The 22,397-nt window shown below is 41.4% G+C and overlaps 1 protein-coding gene across 1 annotated transcript in view; it reads right to left on the bottom strand.

Moving 5' to 3' along the window:
- Positions 1–22,397, bottom strand: part of LOC125485690 — a 170,333-nt gene that overhangs the window by 20,949 nt on the left and 126,987 nt on the right. Inside the window, exons 57-66 of the mRNA XM_048609750.1 lie at positions 21,239–21,320; positions 18,666–18,833; positions 14,512–14,723; positions 13,652–13,746; positions 11,983–12,110; positions 8,054–8,209; positions 6,735–6,922; positions 5,810–5,895; positions 2,880–3,007; positions 368–523 (exon numbers count right to left, since the gene is read on the bottom strand). Coding sequence (XP_048465707.1) covers positions 368–523; positions 2,880–3,007; positions 5,810–5,895; positions 6,735–6,922; positions 8,054–8,209; positions 11,983–12,110; positions 13,652–13,746; positions 14,512–14,723; positions 18,666–18,833; positions 21,239–21,320 — 1,399 coding nt within the window. The remainder of the gene's footprint in view (positions 1–367; positions 524–2,879; positions 3,008–5,809; positions 5,896–6,734; positions 6,923–8,053; positions 8,210–11,982; positions 12,111–13,651; positions 13,747–14,511; positions 14,724–18,665; positions 18,834–21,238; positions 21,321–22,397) is intronic.

Here is a 22,397-nt window from a genome sequence, read left to right as displayed (position 1 = left end):
TAAGTATGTGCAAGGTCAGTTTTGACAATACAGTTAATAGTTGGAAAAATGACATTTGAAGTCAGGTCTTGTTGGGCTGCCCCAAATTTCAACCAGCTGAGGGATTGTGTATCTGAAGTGGGTCAAGAATAACAAGATTCCACAATTCTTGAGTCTCCTGCAAAATCTTTCACTTGTTTGTCTACAGGCAACAGATCAATGCCTTTGTCATCCTTTTAATAAGACACTTAGGCCTCCCAAGTACTCTAGCACTATATGCCCAATATGCTCAGCTCCGACAGAATGGAAATAATTTTATAATTATATAATATTAATATGTTACAATTGATCTGCGATTTCAAAAATAAAAATTACACTTCCAACTTACATTTGGCATTTTGGCGATGAACTCTCCTATTAGTAACTTCAGATCCTGGATGGAGTGGATGTGGATTAAGATATTGGTCAAGGTCTCAAAGTCATCAATGAATTCAGGCTTACTCAGTAAATCAGCCAATTCACTTGGATTAATGTTATCCAACACCTGTAAAACATAATGAGGACATTTTCACCTTAAGTGTTCAACAGATGAAAGTTTAGTTGCTTCTGGGACAAATACTGTTACTTGTTTAACAAGATATCACATGCAAAATATGAATTTTTCAAAGGCAAAAGTAGACCAAATGTTCATGGGACACAATTTCACTCAGCCTCTCTGCAAGAGCAGTACATTATAGAAGTCAGAATGAGGTTGAGTAGCTCACTGCATCATGCCAGGTCACCAACTTTTGGACATAGATCAAGAAAAATCCACTCCATGCACTGCACAACAGGCAAAGTGGGCCTTGAACACGAATTCAAACACAACATATTACACTTCAATGTCAAATTCAAATGCTATACACAGTTTTGTACTGGCCAGTGATATTGGTGAGATTACAGGATTAATAACCAAGACCGCCTGCAGACGTGAACTCGGAACTGCAAACTGCTGGATCACCAGACATTTTGCTATCTGGTTTACCAGGAACGAGCCTACCGATCACAACCTGTTCACAAGTTGTTTTACGACGTCATGGATGTTTTAGTCATATTTATTGTTGTTTTGTCTGGTTGGAGCAGGGTGGATGAAGAGCAGCAACAGCAACCACCATTACCTGTGCCTGTCTTAATAAAATGCAGAGAACGATTCCAATATACAGGGGCTATCAAAGTGATCAAGTATCATCTTCATGGTCCTAACAAAAGCAGCAATGCAGGAAGGCACACTTCCCCAACAGGCTGGTGCAGACGATTACAACCTTAATATTTCTTTCTCTGTTTTCCTGATCTCTCTCTCCAGATATCTCTCTCTCTCTCTCATTTACATAACTTGCAACAGCAAAACACTGCTGTTACAGAAAAACTGATGTATAACTGAGAAGAGTTAATATACTTCAGGTCTGTCAACTTGTGCTGGGAAAGAGACTGAGTTAATGTTTCAGGTCTTTGACCCTACGTATCTCGCTCTCTTCCCCAGCAGCTGGCATTCCCTTGTTCCTTTGGATAATCGTGTCTGAGGTCCACGATATCATTCTATCATTCTGATATTGAAGATGGCAGCGGGATAGATAGTCTGAGCCCGGGGCTTGTCTGCTCCCATTGGCTTCCTTTCTCTTCTTTTCTTCTTTTTTTCTTTAGCTCTTTCTCTTTTCGTTTTCTTTTCTCTTCATTTACTTTTCTTTTAAGTCTGGAGAGTGACAATTGAAGGAGGAGGCCTCCAGCAACACCAGCAGTGGCAGCAACACAAGATACGGCTCCACCCCAGCCCAGGGTCTCGTGGCAAGTGAGGAACAGGTCCTGGGCTGACGGCCCAGCCTGGAATCGCAGGCTAGGACAAGGGTCTGGGTCCATGGCTCCAGGCTTGGGTGCCTGAAGAAGGAGAAGCGGCGGCCTCAGCGCAGTTTGGCGGTCTTGTCACGGTGTGGCGGTCTTTTTCGTCTTTGGCATCTAGGTATTCTAGTGGCCTAGCAGGCAGTCTCGGCCCAGCATGGCAGTCTTCTTCAACTGAGGCTTCCGGCCCAGTGTTCCAGCATGGCAGAACTGTGGGCCGGAAGTGGCAGTCTCCTCATGGAAATGGCAGTCTCACCCTGGATGCGTCTTCAGCTTATTCCATTGTTCCTAAGTCAACTTTCCCTGAGGCCAAGAGCCGCTAACTGAACTGTGATGAACTTTGTCTTAGTTTTGCTTTTTTTTTTATTATAATGCATGACTCCTGTCATTGACGTGGGCGCCGTGGTGACTCATAAAACGCCTCACTGTATTTTTCATGTAAAAGTACACGTGACAATAAATTTCTGCTTCTATTTCTATCCTGAACAATATGAGGGCTATTAAAAGGACGAGTACGACCATTGATATTATAAGGGTTGGCGCTAATTCTAGAAAACATATACTGTCACAAACATCTTTTTTAGGGCAGGCAATACGGAGTGGTTCCAGAGCAATAAAAAAACAACAGAATGTATTGTGAATACGTTGCCCAGCAGACTGGTGTTTTGGAAGCAGTAAATAACAAAAGGGCCCATGAAGATGTTGCATTAATGCTGGCCAGATGCATATTTGACAAGGGAGCAAAGGTCACACCTTGAGCTAGCAGGATTCAACAGGTTTAACATATTGGCTGCAGATATGGTAAAGGACGGGGGGGTAATAGAGAGGCGGGGGGAGAGAAGAAGAAAGTCAATACATAATTACTCATGGGGTTACACCAAAAGCCAACATGGTTTGCCTTCCTCCCAATGGCAGACTCAGGACCAGTAGCCATGGGCGCCCACGTCCTACTCATTGTAAGGATTGAAGGCAGAAAGACAGACACCCAGGTTCACTTAATTTCTTAAGAAAAATAATTTTCTTCTTACCTCATTTAAACGGTCAATAGGAATAAATGAAAATGCGTCCTTCAGAGTTAGAAAGTCGGAGAATGCTTGGAAATAGTTCCTCAAATAACGGACAAAACTGCCATTTTGATAACAATGAAGAGGGAATGCTGGAAAGAAAACAGAAAATACTGATATTCAAGCGTCCTAGTCACACCACACATTTGCCCCAGCATACTGTGATGCGATGGCCACAGGCTCAGCTAACTTGGGGAGGTGTTACACAAGCTGTGGCCATGCATTGACTCCCGCTGGTGCACTAAGGTCCCACTGTTGTTTCTTGCTTGCATGTGCAGCATTCACATCGCCTGATGAGCGATGCCAAGCGACACTGCTGTTGGCCCTTCTACTGGGCCTTCCCAAACCCCGCTCCTATCAATGTTCTTAATTGGGATGGGACTCCCAGAACTAGATGATATTCTATCATGGCGAAGCATAGGTTCCTGATGCAGAAGCAGTCTACCTCAGGATTAGAATCCAAAATACAGCATATAGTGTAGGATTGTAGACACAAACAGACCAGGTTAGGTAAAGATCACAGGTCCCCTTCACATAGGGAAGCTTGCATTTGATGTCAGAAAATCAACATTAATTGCAATAAATTTTTTTTTGGAAAATGTGTGGCAGATAAATATTTTGTTGGTAAACCTCAAAAGTTGGAAATAGATGGTCTGACCTTATATAACTTAACAGTCTTTTAGTTTTAAGATTCTCATACAGTCTGCATTTCTGCAATCCTGTCAGGAATGCTGGTAGATAACTAAATATCTCATTGGGAAAGGGTGTCGAGCACATCAATGGAAAACACCAGGTTTAAGCATTGGTATCTATTAGCAGCCGCTACATTAGAGATCTCCTCTACAATGGTGAACCAAAGCGTAGACTGGGTGACCGCTTCGCAGAACATCTAAGTTCTGCTCTCAAAATAGACCCTGAACTACCTGTTGCCTGTCACTTTAACACACCACCCTGTTCCCTGGCCAACGTCTCTGTCTCTGGTTTGCTGCAGTGTTCCAGCGAAGCACAACGCAATCTGGAAGAATAACACCTCATTTTCCACTTGGGTACCCTGCAGCCCTCCAGACTCAGTATCGAGCTCAATGACTTTAGGGCCTAAACTCTCCCATGTGCAACCCCTTACCCTATGCACAAGGCCTTGTTATGACATAGCCTGCTATTGCACACTACCTACTGTTAGTCACTAACAGTCCCCATTAATAGCTCTTCACCCTCCTAGCCAGATGTATAACTCATTTGTCTATCCAACTGCTCTTCTCTCTCTTCGGGCTCTGTCATTTACTCCCTATCCCATCCCTCTCCCTATTTTCTGCACACAGAAATCAGTTCTGAGGAAGGGTCACTGGACCTGAAATGTTGAGACTGACCAAACCCAACCTGACCAGCAGAGTTCAGAATAGGTCACAGCCTTCCATTTTACCTGACATTAAACACATATAAATAAACACATGGAAAATCTGAAATCATGCAACAGGGATGGCTTTCACCTTTGCCATTTAGGCACTGAACTCGCTAGATACCCAGTATGATAGCAAAGCAGTTAACGTTACTAGATGAGTGAATCAGAGGCCTGGATCTATGTACCAAACATGTGAGTTCAAATCCTATCACCGTGCCTAAGGAATTTTAATTCAGTTTTGTTTGCTTCTTGTTTTGGATTGGAGGAGGAGGGCAGCACGGTGGCTCAGTGGTTAGCACTGCTGCCTCACAGCACCGAGGCCCTGGGTTCAATTCCACCCTCAGGCAACTGTCTGTGTGGAGATTGCACATTCTCCCTGTGTCTGCGTGGGTTTCCTCCAGGTGCTCCAGTTTCCTCTCACAGTCCAAAGATGTGCAGGTTAGGTGGATTGGCCATGCTAAATTGCCCATAGTATTCAGGGATGTGTAGATTAGGTGGGTTATAGGGGTGGGTCTGGGTGGAATGCTCCAAGGGTCAGCATAGACTTGTTGGGCCAAAGGGCCTGTTTCCACATTGTAGGGTTTCTATGAAATATTACAGGAATAAAAAAGTTGGTATCAATACTAGTGACTGCATAACAATATGGATTTTCATTTAAATCCAACTGTTTCCTTAGAGAAGAAAATCTGCTAACTTCACTAACAGTCTCAATTGACTCCTGAGCTTCAGAAATACAGGTGAATATTGCCCTCTAGGCCACTCAGTTGTCTGTAAGGAGATAGTTCACCACCATCTTCTGCAGGACAAATATGGATGGACAGCAAAGGTTAGACTTGCCGGATATTCCCATATTCTGTGATTGGTGAAGAACAACTAATAATAGAAAAGAAAGTGTGAACTATTTACATAGTTATGAGGCACAGTAGAGCTAAACATGAGAGAATGAGTATAGACCTGTAATTTTCAGAAGTAGTTTTGGAATATGTTAGAGGTGTCTTAAATCATAAGGCATTTTGAAAAACAGAGAGAAATCACAGAATCCCTACAGTGCAGATAGAGGCCATTCAGCCCATTGTGTCAGTACTGACCCTCCAAAGAGTATCCCACCCAGTCCTAGCTTCACCCACCTCCCCCCAACCACTGCAACCCAACCACCCAATCCCCGTAACCTCACATTAACTGTGAATAATCGGACAATTTAACCCAGCCAATCCACCTAACCTGCACATCTCTGAACTGTGGAAGGAAACCGGCGCACTCAGAGGAAACCCACACAGACACGGGGAGAATGTGTAAACTCCACACACACTGTCACCCAAGGCTGGAATTAAACCCGGGTCCCTGGTGCTGTGGGGCAGCAGTGCCAACCAGAAATGGATTTGCCATATTGTAGGACAGGAAAACAAAAATGGTACAGGGGGTAAATACACATCAGTTTGAAGATCAGATACATGTCATGAAGTGATTAAGGAGAAGGTTTTGTACATATAATTACCTTTGGCATAATTTAACAAATTATCGTAAATAATTTCTTGATCATACACGCTCTGCTGCTGTTTGAAAAAACTCAATGCCATGACACTGTGGAAAATAAACAGAGGTGCATCAGATACACAAATCACGAGAATTAACAATGTCCCCAAGTGTTTAGCAATTAAAATTATTCTCAGAGGTATTCTGAGAAATGCCTTCCTGTTTGTGTGTAACTTGCTTATATGATTTTTCACTTATTTCATTAGGGATAACAATAAATGCAGCTTGGCTAGTGGTGTTCACTATTGAAGAACAAATCTAAAAAAATGCACACATTCAACCACCTATCAGAAAATTGGATGTTACACATTATTTATCAAACCAGAAAAAAAACTTTTCATAATTAATAACTCCCATAATAGGGGTGTAAGAATTCATCACATATTCCTGAAGGATGTGAAATCCTCCACCCCCATCACTACTTTGTCAACACCAAGCAACAACTCACATCTCACTAGCTGAGAATATGAAAGTTTAACCTGCACATACATGATGGTGTTAGATAATCTGAATGTTCAGGGTTGTGCATGTGGCTTTGTGCTGTAAGATACCAATTACAGTAATTGTTTTTTTCAGCTTTTCTTAAATTAAAACAAGACTTTCTTTTAAAACCACGTCAATTCAGCTGGTTAATAGCAACAGTCAACTGAGGGACTGACTGACGATTAAAAACTCAATGCGTATTGGACATTAGGTAAAGTCCAGGAACATACTCGTTCATTATGTTCAATCCTAAAAATGCTGTGAATATTGTGTTTGTGGATCATAAGAGTCGAGTGGGTACTTCATTTCAACAAGTAGCTATAATGACTGGACAGTGATCAAGTGACTTCACACCATTTACATTTGAATGACGTCAGCAAGATAGAATAGAAAAAAATGCTTACATCTTTTCCAATGCTAAGCATGGAATTTCGAGGCTGTTATTGGAACCGAAAACAATGGTAGTGATCTCAGGCAGAGATGGAATCAGTACATTGTTAATCCATTCCTTCACATTTAGATCATCAACTCCAGACAGGATTCTGGAAAACTCAAGCTCCAACCTCTTAATAACATCCATTAAAACATTGCTCTGAAAAAGGAAACAATCGTGCTAAAATTAAACATGCAAACCTTTAGGTAACACAAATTCCTTCAGCTTGCAACATGATATTTTTCTGTCAACTAGAGCTATGAGGCCAGATCAGATTTTCAAAACAGGAAACTAGATCTGAGCAATTGCTACAAACACGTTTGATTTGGGACTGAAGTTATCATTCTGTGATTCTGACACTCCAGTTTAAGTTGTACCTATCTACCCCCAACCCACTGTGGGGGAGTCCTTATCAGAATGCAGTCTTACTATGAGTGCTACAGATAACTAGTCCAATACAAAGTACAAGAGCTTGGAGGTAATGTTGAACTGGTACAAGACACTTGTTAGATGCCAACTGGAGTATTGTGTACAGCTGTGGTTGGCACATTACAGGAAAGATGTGAATGCACTGGAGAGAGCGCAGAAATGATTTACAAGAATCGTCCCCAGGTTGAGAGACTTCAGCTTTGAGAATAGGCTGAAGAAGTTGGGACTATCCTTGGAGAGAAAGCTGAGAGGAGATTTGAGTAGTGACAGTATGGAACACACTGCTGGAAATGTAATAGCGGCAGTTCAAATGAAGCATTTGAGGGTGGCATTGGATGATTATTTGGATAGAAATGGCATGTCGCGAGATGGGTGAAAAGGCAGGAGATTGGCACTAGGTAATAGAAGCAGCACAGGCATAATGGGCCAAATGGCCTCCTTTTACACTGTAATAATTCTGTGTGTCTCTGATTGAGTTACCACATAATTAATGGCGTAAAACATTGAGGTGGCCCAATGTTGCGACCAGTTCAAGTAACCAAAGGTTACTTGAGTTTCAAGAGTGAAGGGCAATACATGGTCGAAAGATTGAACCTTGCAGCTGGTTATTGTCAGCCAGTTGTGGATCTGAAATGGAGAAAATAACAATTCTTTACACCCACTGGACCATCTGCTTATTTTAATCTGCAAGCAACAGATCCATTTGCTTGTTTGTCCTTCTGTAAATGAACCAGTCAGACTTCAGATAAATGGCACTGCAGGATATTGGGAAACTGCTCTGATATCATTTTGAGAGACCATTACAGCTAATATGCATTTCTTACAGTGTTCTAAAAAGCACAGGTAACATTTACAGCTCACATTTTGTGCTTCGATGATGAATTGATTTATAAGTGCAGCCAGGTTCTTGCTGGGTTGGATGTGGACTAAGATATTGGTCAATATTTTGTTGTCATTAATGAATCCAGGACTGCTCAGCACCTGAGCCAATTCTCTGGGATCGATGCTATTCACCAACTGTAAAAACACAATAAAGTCATGTTATAATTTTATATAAATAGCTGAAAGCAGACTGGATGAAGCATATGACTGTTAAAGAGACAAAAACTAAACACTTAATGAGCCTCATTGGCTACTCATTACAAATCAATATAAAAAGTGTGGGGGCATTCCTAAGAAAGAATCAGGAAGGCAAAGAGGAAATATGGAATAGCATTGGCAAATAAGATTAAGAATAATCCAAACTGGTTCTACAAGTACATTAAGATTAAGAGGGTAACTAGAGAGAGGGTAGGGCCCCTTAAAGATCACAGAGGTCATCTGTGTGTTGAACCCCAGGAGATGGGAGAGATACTAAATTAATACTTCATGTCAGTTTTTACTGTGGAGAAAGAAATGGAGTCTAGAGAATTCAGGAAAATAAATATTGATGTTTTAAAAACAGTTCACACTTGAGAAAGTTCATGAGGTCTTAGAGAATAAAAAGGTGGATAAATCTCCAGGATCTGATCGAATGTATCCCAGAACGTTGTGGGAGCTAAGGGAGGAAAATGTGAGACCCCTTGCAGAAATATTTGGAACGTCTATAACTGTGGGTGAGGTGCCTGTTGACTGGAGGGTGGCTAATGTTGTTTGTTTGTTTAAGAAGGGTTGTAATGAGAAACCAGGGAATTGTAGACCTGTGAGTCTGACTTTGGTTGTGGGTAAATTGGTGGAGGTGATTATAAAAGTTAGGATTTATGGGCCTGTTGGGAGGCAAAAATTGATTAGGGATAGTCAGTATGGTTTTGTGCAACAAAAATTGTGTCTCACAAACTTGATTGAGTTTTTTTAAGGAAGGTACCAAAAAAGTTGATGATGGCAGAGCAACAGACGTTGTTTACTTGGACTTTAGTAAAGCCTTCGACAAGGTTCCACATGGTAGACTAATCAGTAAAGTTAGGTTTCATGGGATTCGGGGTGAGCCTGCCAACTGGATACATAATTAGCTTAAAGGCAGGAGACAAAGAGTAATGGTGGAGGGTTGTGACCAGTAGTGTTCCACAGGGTCTGGGTCCTCTTTTGTTTGTCATTTATATAAATGATTTGGATGAGAAAATAGAAGGCATGGTTAGTAAGGTTGCGGACAACACCAAAATTGGTGGCATTGTAGACAGTAAATAAGGTTTTCTAAGATTACAAAGGGATCTTGATCAAATGGGTCAGTGGGCTGAAAAATGGCAGATGGAGTTCGATCTGGATAAATGTGAGATATTGCATTTTGGCACAACAAACAAGGGTAGGGCTTACACAATTAATGGTAGGGCCTTGGGTCATGTTGTAGAACAGAGGGACTTAGAGGTTCAGGTACATAATTCTTTGAAGTTTGCATCACATATAGGCAAGGTGATTAAAAAGGTGTTTAGCACGCTTGCCTTCATTGCTCAGTCCTTTAAGCATAGGAATTGTGGTTGTACAGAACATTGGTGATGCCTCCTCTGGAGTACTGTGTCCATTTCTGGTTGCCCAGTAATAGGGAGGATATTATTAAGCTGGGGAGGGTTCAGAAGAAATTTACCAGGATGTTGGCGGGTATGGAAGGTTTGAGTTATAAGGAAAAGCTGGATAGGCTGGGATAACAAAGTGTGGAGCTGGAGGAACACAGCAGGCCAGGCAGCAACAGAGGAGCAGAAATTTCTGAAGAAGGGTCCCAATTCGAAACGTCAACTTTCCTGCTCCTCTGATGCTGCCTGGCCGGCTGTGTTCCTCCAGCTCCACACTGTGTTATCACTGACTCCAGTATCTGCAGCTCTTGCTATCTCTGGATAGACTGGGACTTTTTTCACTCGCACGCAGGAGGTTGAGAGGTGACCTTATAGAAGTTTACAAAATCATGAGTGGTATGGGTAGGGTTAAAGGTAGGTGTCTTTTCCCTAGAATAGGGGTTTTTCAAGTCTCGGGGGTGCTTTTTTAAGGTGAGAGGAGAGAGATGTAAAAAGACACGAGGGCACATTTTTTACACGGAAGATGGTTCATGTGTGGAATGAACTTCCAGAGGAAATGGTGGATGTGGGTACAATTACAACGTTTAAAAGACATTGGGATAAGTACGTGATTAGGAAAGGTTTGGAGGGATATGGGCCAGGAACAAGTAGGTGGGACTAGTTTAGTTTGGGATTAGGTTCGGCATGGACTGGTTGAACAGTATTTGGAAACCAGATCCTGTCTGACACAGAGATAACAAGGTGTAGAGCTGGATGAACACAGCAGGCCAAGCAGCATCAGAGGAGCAGGAAGGCTGACGTTTCGGGCCTAGACCCTTCTTCAGAAATGGGGGAGGGGAAGGGGGTTCTGAAATAAATAGGGAGAGAGGGGGAGGCGGATTTAAGATGGATAAAGGAGAAGATAGGTGAAGAGGAGACAGACCGGTCAAAGAGGAGGGGGTGAAGCCAGTAAAGGTGAGTGTAGGTGGTGAGTTAGGGAGGGGATAGGTCAGTCCAGGGAGGTCGGACAGGTCAAGGGGGCGGGATGACCCCACTATCAAAGACATTTTCCCTCTCAATCCTTATCTGCTTTCCGGAGGGACCACTCTCTCCGGGACTCCCTTGTCCGCTCCACACTCCCCTCCAGCCCCACCAACCCCGACACTTTTCCCTGCAACCGCAGGAAGTGCTACACCTGCCCCTACACTTCCCCCCTCACCCCCATCCCAGGCCCCAAGAAGACCTTCCACATCATGCAGATGTTCACCTGCACATCTGCTAATGTGGTATACTGTATCCGCTGTTCCCGATGTGGCCTCCTCTACATCGGGGAAACCAAGGGGAGGCTTGGGGACCGCTTTGCGGAACACCTACACTCGGTTCGCAATAAACAACTGCACCTCCCAGTCGTGAACCATTTCAACTCCCCCTCCCACTCCTTAGACGACATGTCCATCCTGGGCCTCCTGCAGTGCCACAACGATGCCACCCGAAGGTTGCAGGAACAGCAACTCATATTTCGCTTGGGAACCCTGCAGCCCAATGGTATCAATGTGGATTTCACAAGCTTCAAAATCTCCCCTCCCCCTACCGCATCCCAAAACCAGCCCAGCTTGTCCCCACCTCCCTAACCTGTCCTTCCTCCCACCTATCCCCTCCTCCCACCTCAAGCCCCACCTCCATCTCCTACCTACCAGCCTCATCCCGCCCCCTTGACCTGTCCGTCCTCCCTGGACTGTCCTATCACCCCCAACTCCCCACCTACACTCACCTTTACTGGCTCCAACCCCGTCTCTTTGACCTGTCTGTCTCCTCTCCACCTATCTTCTCCTTTATCCATCTTCTATCCGCCTCCCCCTCTCTCCCTATTTATTTCAGAATCCCCTACCCCTCCCCCATTTCTGAAGAAGGGTCTAGACCCGAAACGTCAGCTTTCCTGCTCCTCTGATGCTGCTTGGCCTGCTGTGTTCATCCAGCTCTACACCTTGTTATCTCTGTGTCAGACAGGATCTGGTTTCCAAATACTGACACAAGAGACAAGAGATCTGGCTTAGAATTCCAGCTGTAATCATATTCAGCTCATGAAATAGTGTTATGGGACGCTCATGGGACATTGAAAGACATGGAAAACAGATTTTTTTTTCAGTTTGTAGCGCAGTGACCAAATTCAGAAAGACGAACTCTGGAATGTGAACATGAGCATGCTGAAAATTGCCAAATTATTATGCTGGCTGTAGGTAGATCAATGAACGAATGTTGATCTGGAATAATTAATCGACAGTTATATCCACCGGATTTACACAAGAGAAATCTTTTTGTCGTTTTTACCTCAGCTAAGTGGTCAGGAGGAACCAGCATAGATACATCCTTCAGAGTTATAAAGCCGGAGAACTTCTGGACTGACCTCTTCAAGAATTGAATAAAACTGTTGCTTTTGTAACAATTAAGAGAAAATGCTGTGAAAAGCAGAAAGTATTCAGTTAGTTTTCAATTGTCCTTCTTGAGCAAACAAGAATAATTTGTCTTGAATACCCGAAAGCCAAACTAAACAGGTACAGCTATTCATTATCCAATCACTAAATTCCTAACAAATGATGACACAATGGTTAAAATAGCCTGAAGCAAGAGACAAGATTTTCTAAAGTTCTGTTTCAAGTTTTCTCTTGAGAGGTATTGCATTTTGGTAAAAGAAACAGGTGTAGGATATACACAATTAATGGTGGGGCCTTGAGTAATGTTGTAGAACAGAAGGACCTAGGGGTTCAGGTACATAATTCAATGTTTTGGTGATTATTTCAGCTAATTTAGTGCTTTAATGCTATTTATTAAATGTTATTCTTCTTGATTGGGGTTCATCCTAAACTATCTTAAAGGACGTTCTGATTGAAACACATAAGTCAGGATTTACCCTAATGTGGAGAGGCAGTTAACACAATTTATCAGACTGATCGCCAGCAGGGAGATACCCAACCCTCTACCACCTTAACAATTAAATTCTGGATGAGTTCTGACTGGATTTTCTGACTATATTTTCCAGTCAGTCCTAAGGTTCCCAAACTAATGGGTAGCTGCATTCCAGATGGCCCACTAATTAAGTGGTCAATAAATATCCTCCACATCACCATATGGTGGGTTCCCAGGAGGTGGCAGCTCTCTGGACTATTAACTGGAGTGAAACAGGTACAGAAATTGCTGGAGAAACTCAGGTCTGGTAGCATCTGTGGAAAGAAAAGAGAATTAACATTTTGAGTCTGGTAGCATTCCTCTTTCCTGCCTTTATTAAACAGACTAGCTGCAATCTGCCCCATTTTACGTGTGACTTGGGGCAAAGGCAGGATGGTCACTGAAACTCTCTAAGCCTCCTTTCTGTGATTCCACTCCTCCTTCTCTCCCTTAAACTACTACCAGCAGCCTTGGCCAGTGCTACTCAGCGTGTCAGACAGCCTCCAGTCTGCCTGCATCTTCAGGCATGGTAAGATACCACTATCCAGGAAGCACTGCACAGGAGAATCTGCCAGATGAGCATTTAATTTGGTGGGCTCGCTCATTGGTGCTGGAGAGGTGCGGCCCACTCATAATGATGTCCATCCCTACATTTCCGCTCAGCAATAAACAATTCCCAGCCCCAGTGTGGGACCGGGGACACAGTGGAATGTAACATTTAGGACCTTTTTTCTGAAGGAGTGTCATTAGATTCAAAACGTTAATGTCTGTTTTCTCTCCACAGATGCTACCAGTTTTGCTGAGTTTCTCCTGCAGTTTTGTTCCTGGAGACAGAATGGGTAAAATGGCGTTCTTCTGAGTTGTAAATTTGCAACGTTAATAATATTCTTCAAAATTCTTCTTACATGAGGACCAGAGGACCGAGGCCAGTCTGTTTAATATTGAACATACTCGTCCTGTATCTTATACAGTAGAAGCTCTTCAAAATAACGGCAGGTTTGGCCAACAATTATTTGCACCACGCTGTATATATACAGTTGACCTTCCTGCTCACCTGTGGTGTTGAGGAAATTAAGAACCCACTCTTGCAGTACCGTCATTCTCGTTTCCGGTGGCATTTCCCTAAGACCATAACCGAGTCCTTTTACGCTGACAGAGGAAAGAAATCTTTGATTAGATGTCAAATCTACAGAAATCCTAAATCCTTGTAAGGAAACAGGGATGGACATTTTGAAGGGCTGCATAACCTTATCTGAAAACTCATTAAATTTCAGTTATTGAACGATGTTCCATTTAGAGCAAAAAGGTTGAATTTTTCAGCAGTATGTTGTAATTTGTTCACCCGCATATCAACATTCTGCATTTCAGAAGTTTCTTTTGAAAGACGTAAATGACAGACACCTCAGGGTCCTTTCTTACTGAGTGGAGTTTCTCTTATACACACACTTCACAAATCATTGAACTAACACAAACATTCTAAACAATGGTAATGATTTGAATGCCCTCAGAACAGCATTTTAAAATGAAATTAGGTAGAACTTGATTTCAATTTACAACTCTAATTGTTTAGAGTGCTATACTGATTGACAAATCTCCAGCATATGAAAAGGTCCTCTAAACCATTCCAATGTTTGGGGTTAGAAGTGCAGAACACAGCCAGATTTTCCATCACAACCACAATTTTATAGGCATAAAATCTAGTGTGTCAGCTGGAGAATTATTCCTTGGATTTGTATTAGGGTTCCAATGCACTGAGTTCATATTTATAAAAAATGATCTGAATGACCAAGTATTAAAACAAAATACTAGTTATATTGTAGGTGATTTAGTAATAAGTTAAAACATTACGATACAGTTATTCATCCCATTGACTATACAATGATGGACTTTTGTGATAGAGAAGGATACACTCACACAGCTTGGTAACCATCACAGGTTATGTTCCTCATCAGAAGGCGGTTTAGCACTGACTGAGAAATGCCAGCAATGAAAGGCCTAAATCTCTCCTGGAACCATTTCCTCAGGAAATCTGGGTCGGTTAAATTTTCATTGGTCTTCACAATCTCCCACAGAGCATTCACGAACGTGATCTTTGTCATCAAAGGAATGGATGATGTGTTCAGCGTCTGAAACAAGCCATGACATGTGTCCAAATTCCGAGTCAAGGAAATTCTTTAAAGATTTAAAAACTGATGAGTTTTTCTTTTCATCAGAAGCAATTTGTTTCACTAACATAAGCATTCAAGGAAGATGTGCCCTGTGATCGACAACAATAACTTGTAGTTAACTTTAGAAAAGCATCCCAAGGCACTTTACAAAGCTGCAGAAGCTGAGCCAAAGCAGGAGACATTTAGGTAGTGACAAAGACTCACTCATGCTGGGAAGCAGGGTCCTCTGGCTCCAGAATGGTGAAGCCTGAAATAATTTCTATACTGAGTCTTTGACCTTGTTTCAATGTAGCCAGCAAACCTGACACAGAAGAGCACGTCAAGATCATGAATGTGTGTGCGTGTGCGGGTGCGCGTGTGTACGTTTGTTTGTCTCTGTATGCGTGTATGTGTCTGTGTGAATGTACGTATGTGTGTCTGTGAACAAGTGTGTGTCTGTGTACAAGTGTGTGTATACATGTGCACGCATGTGTGTGCATGTGTATGTGTGCACATATGGGTGCGTCTGTGTGCACGTGTGAGAGAGACAGTGAGAGCAAGCCAGTGACTGAATGGGTTCTTAAATAGTGGAGGATGAGATAGGGAGCAGACTGGGATAGGGAGAAAACTGTTCTCGTGTAACCCATCGTCTAATACCAAAACCTCACACCTAAGAGAAAATCGCAACAGACAATTAACATCAAGAGTTAAATTCAATAATATCCTTTAAGGAAGGAAATCTGTCAGCCTTATCTGATTTGGACTAAATGTGACTCCATGCCCACAGCAATGTGGTTGACTCTTAACTACCCTCTTGGCAATTAGGGATGGGTAATAAATGCGAGCATTACCACTGGCACCAAAATCACATGTACAATTTTTAAAAAAGTTGATGGCATAAATAGAAATAAATGAATATAGCTTGATAGCAATTACTGAGACATGTTTGCAAAGAGACGAGGACTGAGAACTCAATATTCAAGCGTATTCAATGTTCCAGAAAAATAGGTGAAAAGGAGAAGGAAGCGGAATAGTGGTGTTAATGAAGGAAAGTCTCAATGTGATGGTGGGTACTGATACAAGTGCAATTGATCATGATGTGGAATTAGTTTGGGTGGAAATCAGGAATAGCAAGAGCAAGAAGTCACAGGTGTAAGCTGTCCACAGACCCTGAAGTGTAGTTTCAATGTAGAACAAAATATAAATCAAAGAAATAATGGTGCCACTTGAGAAAGGCACTACAAATGTCATGGATGATTTTAATCTGTGTACAACTGGACATATCAAATGAGCAAAGGCAAGATGAAAGGTGAATTTGTGGAATGCATCAGGGATTATTTACGGAGATAGTAGGAACTGTAGATGCTGGAGAATCTGAGATAACAAGGTGTAGAGCTGGATGAACACAGCAGGCCAAGCAGCATCAGAGGAGCAGAAAAGCTGACGTTTCGGGCCTAGACCCTTCTTCAGAAAAAAATGTATTTATTATTTATTTCTTGTGCAACAAACACTGGAACAGATTATTTTAAATCCAGTAGTGTGTAATGAAACAGGATAAATAAGAGATCCTCATATTTAAGGACCCATTAGGAGGTAATGATCACAACATGGTGCAACTTGCAATTCAGTTGAGGGAAAGAAAGACAGTTCTCAAACCAATGTCCTCATCTTAAATAAGGACAGTTACAGAGGTGTGAAGAAAGAGTTGCATAAAGCAGGCCAGAAGAATAGGCTCATAGGAAAGTCAGTAAATGAGCAGAGGGAGATATTTTGAAAGTGATTTCATAATATCCAGCAAAAAAAATCATCTGGTCAACAGAATGGCTTTGATGAAAAGAATGAACAACGGCAGTAAACGAGAGTATCCAATCAAAACCTAAGGAATACTAAATGTCGAAAACTAGTGGCAGGCCTGGGGTTTGGGATTTTGTTTTAGGAACCAGCAATGGATGACTAAAGAGCCAGCAAAAAGGGAGAAAATTGGTTCTCAAAGTAAATTGGCATGAAATGTGAAAACAAACAGCAAGAGCTTCCAGGGGTATATGATAAGAAAGTAGTCGACGTGAGTGTGGGACTCTTGGAGGATTAAAACTCTGTGATCCTCACAGTCACTGGCTCTCTCTGACACATACTGGTTCCAAAGTCATCATTTTGGGAAGGCCGACCTAATTCTTATTAAATCTTTCATAAAAATAGACCAACGCCCATGTATCACTACTTTGAAATCCAAATTCTTAAAAGGTATTTATATAACATTATTTATTTATAAAATCACCTTTCATCGCATAACTTTTAATATTTCCAGCATTTTCTCTGAAAATTCATGAGCGTAAGTTACAGCTTACAAGTTTACTTGACGTATATGATGATTCTACCTATTGGTGCAAAAATGCAGGTTTAAACCTCATGTATTAATTGATTCCCCATTTTACAACTAATATGTTTAGTTCACATTGGACATTGGCCTCAAGCTTTCAGCTCAGAGATATGTGTTTAGGGTTATATTCACCTTACACATCGTTAGCACATGTAACGTTTGGTACATTCCCAGCATGCAGGCTGCATTGCCGAGATGTTTAGGAGGTTAAAATATGTCCAAACAGAGCAGACCACACCATGGCGACAAATAATCGTGATTCCTTCAACGCAAAGCCAGCAATGCAAATTTCATACTCGAGGTATTCATGTGTTTTTTGGTTTTTTGAAGCTTCAAAAGCCCGCTTAACCTGCCACAAGCTATGCTATATACAACAACTTTCCTTTAGCTGCCAAAATATATGCAAGCGTACCTATCATTTTTAATGCTACAACCACTTCTTTGGAGCACACTGGTTAATGATAAAGCTCCTTGTTTATTATTTTATTCTGATCATCAATATGCTTAGTTTGGTTAGTGGGAGTGTTAAAACGCTGCAGTATAATAAAACCTCATTGAATAGTAGTCATTACTTTGGACGCAACATGAAAAGTCGATGGGTGCACTCTGTATTTAACAGTGTGCATTTAACAGATTGCTTTACAGAGCTCACAAGATTAGAATGCAGTAAACTTATGAAATTGCTGTTTATACAAGTCACAATTTATAGACAAACAAGACATATTTTCCCTTTTGGGTAGTTAAGAATCTGAATGTCTGAGGGGGTGGCGGACGCAGATTCATTTTGGTTTCAAAACAGAATTGGATTATCATCAGAAGGGGAAAAAAAAATTGCAGGGCCAGGCATAAGAGGCAGGTGAGTGTTGTAGAGGCTAGTACAGGTACAACTAGCCCAATGGCTTCCTTCTGGGTCACATAATTCTACCTTCTAATTACTAGAATAGCACATTTCAGCAGCAAACTCAGGAATAATACTAACTACAAAATCAGAAATTGCTGGAAAAACGTCTGGCTGCATCTGTGAAGAGAAATCAGAGTTAACATTTCGGGTTGACTGACCCTTCCTCAGAACTCTATTACGTTAACTCTGATTTCTCTCCACAGATGCTGCCAGACCTGCTGAGCTTTTCCAGCAATTTCTGTTTTTGTTTATGATTTACAGCATCCGCAGTTCTTTTGGTTTTTATAATACTAACTACACTTAAATGTGTCATTTGCAAATACTTAAAAATGATTAAATAGACTATTCAATCCCACTGAGCCTGCTCTGCCATTCAAATTAGATCACGGTGTATCTGTACCTTAACTCCATTTACCCCCCGCCCCCCATTAACTCCATAAGTATTGAAACTCTTATCTAAAAACAAAAAAAAGTCTTGAAAGTTCTAAATGTTCCAGAACATGTAGCTTCTTAGGTGAGGGAGTTGAAACATATTTGTTAACCTCTGTGCCCGTTCCTGCGCTGTACAGTTCTATGTTCTGTAATCAAACCTTCAATCCTCGAGGGATCAGAGGTCAAGTTTATGCAACCAATAATTAGTTACCCTGTTGTTGAACTTTTCCAGTGCTTCATTCCTTGTGGTTTCCTCAAATTTCTGAAGGAAAACAGTCAGTGCTGTTTTATCAGAGGTATTCAGAACCATTGGGCCAGTGAAGCAGTCAAATATGGAAGATAAAGCTTCACTGTTTATATGTGCCCTCAGTAGATCAGTCTGCAACGGAATTGGATTTGAAAATTATGATGGATTCAGGCATTAGACAAAACACTATTAATCTAGTACATCACAAAAATAAAATTCTCCAATGGATCCAGCAGTGGCTACAAGTGACTGCAATAGTTCAAGGACATAGCTCACTACCTTCTTTTTGGCAATAAGGGTTTTGATAACCAGGCACAGCCAATCCCATGATCAAGTTTTTTTTAAAAAAAACCATTCCCAAGTAAACATTTTTAAAAAGTATTGTTTTATCTATACTCATTGAACCTTCTATTTTCTTCTCAAAATAACAGTCTTCATTGTGAGAATTCAGTGAATTCTTGAAATCTGAGCGTGTTCCAGAATGTAAAGGAACACCATAAATTCACTGGGGTTGAAAGTCTTTGTCACATTCAAAGCCTTTCCACCCTAAGTCTAACAGGCTCAGAGCAATAGGGCCACAGACTAGACGAATACCCCAGCTACAATGATTCCTGAAATTGCCTGGTGTTTCCTGTGGCCCTTGTTCAGTTCAAACATGATGACTTGTGCTGATGACAATGGATCAAGGACAAACTTCAGTCCCAGCGATTTTGCAGCTCCAAATCTCTGCGAGGTATGGGAAATACTGGGTAGGTAGTCTGCCAATTAAAATGATAAGTGAAGGGGTGACTTGTAGAGCACAAGGATGGTATTGTAACCTAACCCCAAAAGGTGAATGGCAACTTGCACCCTTTCAAAACGATGTTGAAAAGATCCACCTTTGCTTTCTTTCTAGTGAGGTTCAGTATTTTCCATCCTAAGACTGACAGCAATGGGCCGATCTTCCAACTGTTGTAATGTTGGAAACCAGTACTGCTAACATATTGTAAATATTAGTTTCTGTCGGAATCATATGGGATATCTTGACTAGTTTCATTGTCACCAAGAACCCACTCTTATTGTGTTATTCTACTTATCATTTATTAAATCAAACATTCATACTAATAGCATATTAATAGTACATTACTGGAGTCATTAGCAGGGTCCTACAATCTATACAAAGGGTCATCAATTCAACAGGTATACTGTGATGATACTATGGCTTTAAGAGATGTGCGTTGTCCTGTTTTTTCACAAAGAAAGATTGAGACAGAGGTTGCAAACAGTCTGCTCAAAGGCAATAAAGTAAACAGCTTGTGAGGCGTTGGGTTTTTTTTTAAAGTTGGAACAACAGAAGCAGCCTGAATGCGTGGTATCAAGCTCCCACAGAAACAGAATTTTTAGTTTTAGCTTTCTCCAGTTGCTGGGATCTTTAAGCCCGATGTGGAAGCTCTTATTCCTCTCTCTCTTACAACTAAAAGCTGGGGCTCTCTTCCTGCTGCTCAAATTGCTTGTGAGACAAGGTATTTTACTGAAGTTCCCTTTGCCAAGGGTGTGTTTCTATATTACTATATTAGAATAGTTAAATCGTAATAGTTTATGTATATATTATTTTCTAAGGTTTTAAAGTAGATTTGTAGCTCGGGTTGTGGATGTTGTGGTTGGTTGTCTCGCCGAGCTAGTTCATTGTTCCGCAGCCGTTTCATTACCTTGCTGGGTAACATCATCAGTGCAGCCTCCAAGGAAGCGCTGTTGTGTTTTCCTGCCTGTTATTTAATAGCGCTTCCTTGGAGGCTGCACTGATGATGTTACCCAGCAGGGTAATGAAACGTCTGCGGAAAAACAACGAACCAGCTCGGCGAGCCAACCAACCACAATATATATTATTTTGTTAAGCATTTCAATAGAGTTACAGCTAAGCCAATTCTTTTAGTTTTATTTTGTCTGTATTTTACTTATAGTGTATGAATAAAGTGTGTTTTGTTTCAAGCCTGGTAGTTTGACCAATTGAATTGCATCCAGAACATATCGCCTTACACTTACCTCTAAAATAAGAAAGAGTTAGGCTCTAGACTACCTTGTTAATATATTTTGAAGGAGACTGGTCTGGTCCATAACACATACTAAAAATGAAACAGGGCCTTACGTTTCAATATCAGGCCAGCATTCAGACCGTAAATCATTGCATCAAAATTCAACAGATCATTTATTGGACTTAATCTTACAGAAACTGTTGATCATGCTCAAGAATAAACTTTTGAGATGGGAATAAATTATTTTGGAAATTTTCTTTAATTTGGACATACACACACAATGGGTAAGACTGAGAGTATGTTTTGCTGTCAGTAAAATTTATGAATGACTGCAAGACAGCTCACACTGCCTTTCTGCGTGCATTATTTTTAAGCATTGTTAACCCACTAATAAAAACAGCCTGATTCAAAAAATAACACAGAAGACAATGGAATGAACCTTTAAGCACTTGTGTCCTTCACAAATCGAAATACATATTCAGATATTACATTTCCAACTGAATTCTGAATTATGACACACCTTACCTGAGAACATGCATATTCTGCAACTTTAAAGTTGCAGATTTGGTTCTGCTTAACATCATTCAGGAAACTATTAACAGCCGAACTATAAGGAGGAAATTAAAAGGATAAATTGAGACACTTTTCAAAAAAACCTTTTCCTCAAAAGTAAAAATTCTAAGCATCTCAGTATTAGAATTTGAAACGAAATGCAGGGGCTTCTATCTCCAAACAGCTATTTGAACTGTCAGCTCTTTAGGAGAGAAAGTTCCCTGTAGAGACTTGAAGACAAATGATATTAGGCTCCAGTTCCAGTGACAGAGCTTTGCCTGATTAGAGTATTGATCATAGCACATCTGAACAGTGGCGTTCTCAAACTTCAAGTGATTAAGTTACATGCAAATGTTGCAGAACTATTACTTTAACGACATCCACAACGACAATGTTTCAAGTACAGTTTTATTGGTATTATTGGCCAACTGCATGGACTGTTGTATAGTGTTGAGGCAGTTGGTTTATGACAGCAACTAAACTGTTTTCATTTTGAATCAATATCAGTCATTAAGGACCAAAACAGAGATTGCTGGAAAAGCTCAGCAGGTCTGGCAGCATCCATGGAGAGAAATCAGAGTTAATGTTTCGGGTCCAGTGACCCTTCCTCACAGCTGATGGTAGCTAGGAAAATGTCGGTTCATATGCAGAAGATGAGGTCAGGGGAGGGGGTAAGGAGTAAACGATCGGTAGGGATAGAACCCAAAGAGAGAGGAGGACAGTTAGACAGGCAAAGGAGTGGATAACAATCTGGCTAGGAGGGTGAACAGCTATTAATGGGGACTGTTAGTGACTAACAACGGATTGTATGTAATAGCAGACTATGTAATAACAAAGATAGTAGGAACTGCCGATGCTGGAGAATCCGAGACAACAAGGTGCAGAGCTGGATGAACACAGCAGGCCAAGCAGCATCATAGGAGCAGAAAGGCTGACGTTTCGGGCCTAGACCCTTCATCAGAAAAGGGTCTCTTTTAGTATCTTTTTTTTTGCATTCTCACTGTAACGCTAAATTTTGGGCGGCACGGTGACCTAGTGGTTAGCACTGCTGCCTCACAGCACCCGGGACCCGACTTCGCTTCCATCCTCGGGCGACTGTCTGTGTGGAGTTTGCACATTCTCCCCCTGTCTG

This window comes from Rhincodon typus, chromosome 21 (genome assembly GCF_021869965.1).
Source record: "Rhincodon typus isolate 14 chromosome 21, sRhiTyp1.1, whole genome shotgun sequence".
Classification (NCBI taxonomy): domain Eukaryota; kingdom Metazoa; phylum Chordata; class Chondrichthyes; order Orectolobiformes; family Rhincodontidae; genus Rhincodon; species Rhincodon typus.
This window is presented reverse-complemented; position numbering and strand designations above follow the sequence as displayed.